General features: G+C 45.8%; 2 protein-coding genes across 2 annotated transcripts in view; both read right to left on the reverse strand.

Annotated features, from left to right (window-relative positions):
* Positions 1–702, reverse strand: part of LOC111971044 (gamma-crystallin S-1-like) — a 9068-nt gene extending 8366 nt beyond the window's left edge. Inside the window, exons 1-2 of the mRNA XM_023997852.2 lie at positions 682–702; positions 223–483 (exon numbers count right to left, since the gene is read on the reverse strand). Of these exons, the coding sequence (XP_023853620.1) occupies positions 223–483; positions 682–702 (282 nt within the window). The remainder of the gene's footprint in view (positions 1–222; positions 484–681) is intronic.
* A 1768-nt stretch (positions 703–2470) lies between these two features.
* Positions 2471–3334, reverse strand: part of LOC111971155 (gamma-crystallin S-1-like) — a 2296-nt gene continuing 1432 nt past the window's right edge. Inside the window, exon 4 of the mRNA XM_070445860.1 lies at positions 2471–2820. Within this exon, the coding sequence (XP_070301961.1) occupies positions 2564–2820 (257 nt within the window). The 3' untranslated portion in view covers positions 2471–2563. The remainder of the gene's footprint in view (positions 2821–3334) is intronic.

A 3334-nucleotide genomic window follows, 5' to 3' on the forward strand; every position in this document is an offset into this window, starting at 1 on the left:
TGTGTGTGTGTGTTGGGTGTGTGTGTGTGTGTGTTTTTGTGTGTGTGTGTTGTGTGTGTGTGTGTGTGTGTGTGTGTGTGTGTGTGTGTGTGTGTGTGTGTGTGTGGTTTGCATGCGTGCATGGATGCGTGTTTGGTGTGTGTGTATGTTGTGTAGATCCCTGAATGAGTAATCAACATGTACCACTACCACGCACAAATCACCTCACAGTGCTTGACTTACATGTCTGATAATCCGGCAGGACTTGATAGTGTCGTTGTAGCCCATCCAGCGCTGGTAGTCGGGGTACTCTCCCCTGGTCAGGATGTACTGAGAGCCCATGTAGTTGGGTTTCTCGTAGACCACCCAGGCACCACTCTCCACCCTGATGGAGTTGCAGCGGCTGAAATGAGAGCTCAGTTCGGGGCAGTCGCTGCTGCACTCATAGTGGAGGCCCTGGAAGTTCCGGTCCTCATAGAAGAAATCTGCACAAAGGATTGTTGTCTTTTAAAAACGGTCACTTAAAAAAAAAAAGAGGAAAACACACACACCACACACACACACACACACACACACACACACACACACACACACACACACACACCACACACACACACACACACCACACACACACACCAACACACACACACACACACACACACACACACACACACACCACACACACACAGCCACCTACAGTACCTTCCCCTGCATGCGGTCCATGTTTGGATTATTCTTTTTAATACTATTCTACACACAATCAGAAATATCCCTCTAGACATACACGGTAATGTAAGGACACTGCCCTGGGGGAGTTTTATATATGTATGACATGGAAATGCATGGCCAGTGGAATCATTGTCATTCAAATGTGCACCACTATTAACTAGGGCACAACAGCTGATGCTGTGTTTGTTTTAAAACACCACGGCTTCATGCCAAGTTAATGATCTGTTCTATAGACGCTTTTGATCCTACGGAGCCTGATTCCAGAATCTTTTTAAATCTCCTCTCTTTTTTTGCTGACAGGTGTATAAAATCGAGCACACAGCCATGCAATCTCCATAGACAAACATTGGCAGTAGAAGGGCCTTACTGAAGAGCTCAGTGACTTTCAACGTGGCGCTGTCATAGGATGCCATCTTTCCAACAAGTCAGTTTGTCAAATCTCTGCCCTGCTAGATCTGCTGTGGTCAACTGTAAGGACTGCTATTGTGAAGTGGAAACGTCTAGGAGCAACAACAGCTCTGCAGCAAAGTGGTAGGCCACACAAGCTCACAGAACGGGACCAAGAAGTGCTGAAGCACGTAACGCGTCAAAATCGTCTGTCCTTGGTTGCAACATTCACTACTGAGTTCAAAACTGCTTCTGGAAGCAAGCCTAAAATCACCATGCGCAATGCCATGCGTCGGCTGGAGTGATGAAAAGCTCGCCGCCATTGGACACTGGAGCAGTGGAAAATGCGTTCTCTGGAGTGATGAATCACATTTAACCATCTGGCAGTCCGACGGACGAATCTGAGTTTGGCAGATGCCAGGAGAACGCTACCTGCCCGAATGCATAGTGCCAACTGTAAAGTTTGGTGGAGGAGGAATAATGGTCTGGGGCCGTTTTTCATGGTTCAGGCTAGACCTATTACTTCCAGTGAAGGGAAATCTTAACGCTACATTCTAATGACATTCTAGGTGATCCTGTGCTTCCAACTTTGTGTTAACAGTTTGGGGAAGGCCCTTCCCTGTTTCAGCATGACAATGCCCTGTGCACAAACCGAGGTCCATACAGAAATGGTTTGTCGAGATCGGTGTGGAAGAACTTGACTGACCTACACAGAGCCCTGACCTTAACCCCATTAAACACCTTTGGGATGAATTGGAACGCCGACTGCGAGCCAGGCCTAATCGGGCCTACATCAGTGTCCGACCTCACTAATGTTCTTGTGGCTGAATGGAAGCAAGTCCCCGCAGCAATGTTCCAACATCTAGTCGAAAGCCTTCCCAGAAGAGTGGAGGCTGTTATAGCAGCAAAGGAGGGGAACCAATTCCATATTAATGCCCAAGATTTTGAAATGAAATGTTCGATGAGCAGATACTTTTGGTCATGTAGTGTATGTTTGGACAATACCCTAATAAAATATAATGATGTYAGAAGATTGAAATGCCATTATCTTTAAATTTGCCAATGATAATAATGTTACATTCTGTGAATGTTTGCGGGACGTTATCATCCTAAAGTTAGCTCAAACCCTAACTAGAACTTGAGACTGTGGACTGTTAGCTAATGTTCTGGGAATGTTCTCGGTTTGCTTGSCAGTTTGTTCATTGACATTTAGAATACTCAGAAGGTCGCTTACGAAATTAATTTGTCAGAAAAGTTTAGCATTGTGGTAGGATCATGGTGTCYTACCACCAAGCTCATGAAACCTTGATGTTATCTTTTGCACATGTTTGTATCTCACCTCRACAGATCACAAAACGASTTTCAGACACTTGCAAATAGTWSATTTTTTATTGGATCATGTCACACAGACTCAATAAGACCAGAGAACAACTCGATMCWACACTCAAAGGTCAAWGGTGACAGAGCCCTAGAACTCGGTGATCCTGCGGAAGGAGCCCACGGCGGCAGATGCGGCGCTCCAGTCTGTGTGGCGGGGGTACTCGCCGCGCTCCAGGAAGTACTGGCGTCCCCTATAGTTCGGCAGTTCGTAGAAGGCCCAGGCGCCGTGGGTCACCATGCACGAGTACACCTCGCGGAACTTAAAGCCCTCGTAGACCGAGGGGCAGTCCTCGGCCCACTCACTTCTACCATCCTGAACCGTGAAGTCTGGCCTCTCGTACAGGCCTCAGCTTCCCACACGTTGCCATAACACACTGGGCAGGAACAGAGGGAGAGAAGACAAACATTGTGAAGGTTAGTTAGGGTTTGTTTTGTACCAAAATCTACTGAAATATCATTTTATTGGGTGTTCAGAGGCTTCTGGGAATTCAGTTGGATATCATATTAGCTATAGCTGCCAATATTCATGTTAAATATAATAAACTACATGTAAGATATCGTCTTCACTTTTGTGGTCAATAAATTATTTTTTATTTAGAAACAACTCATTCAAGATGTAAATGACGTTGTAGGCATGTCTAACGTGATTTGTTTTGTCTGTTTTCGTGTTCGAAAGGGCCATGAAGTTTTTAAGGAAATGCCCCTTTAAAGGTTTCTTGGCATATTTCCTCTTAAAGTTGATGGGCGTGGGGGTAAAATGCTGCCAAAATGTCTGCTTTTGTCTGCTTGTATTGTCTGCTGGATTATAGAGCGTGTGTATTCCCTGATGCATTCTGGGCCTGAGGTCCACTACGCCTGT

The sequence above is a fragment of the Salvelinus sp. IW2-2015 genome, linkage group LG12 (assembly GCF_002910315.2).
Source record: "Salvelinus sp. IW2-2015 linkage group LG12, ASM291031v2, whole genome shotgun sequence".
Classification (NCBI taxonomy): Eukaryota; Metazoa; Chordata; class Actinopteri; order Salmoniformes; family Salmonidae; genus Salvelinus; species Salvelinus sp. IW2-2015.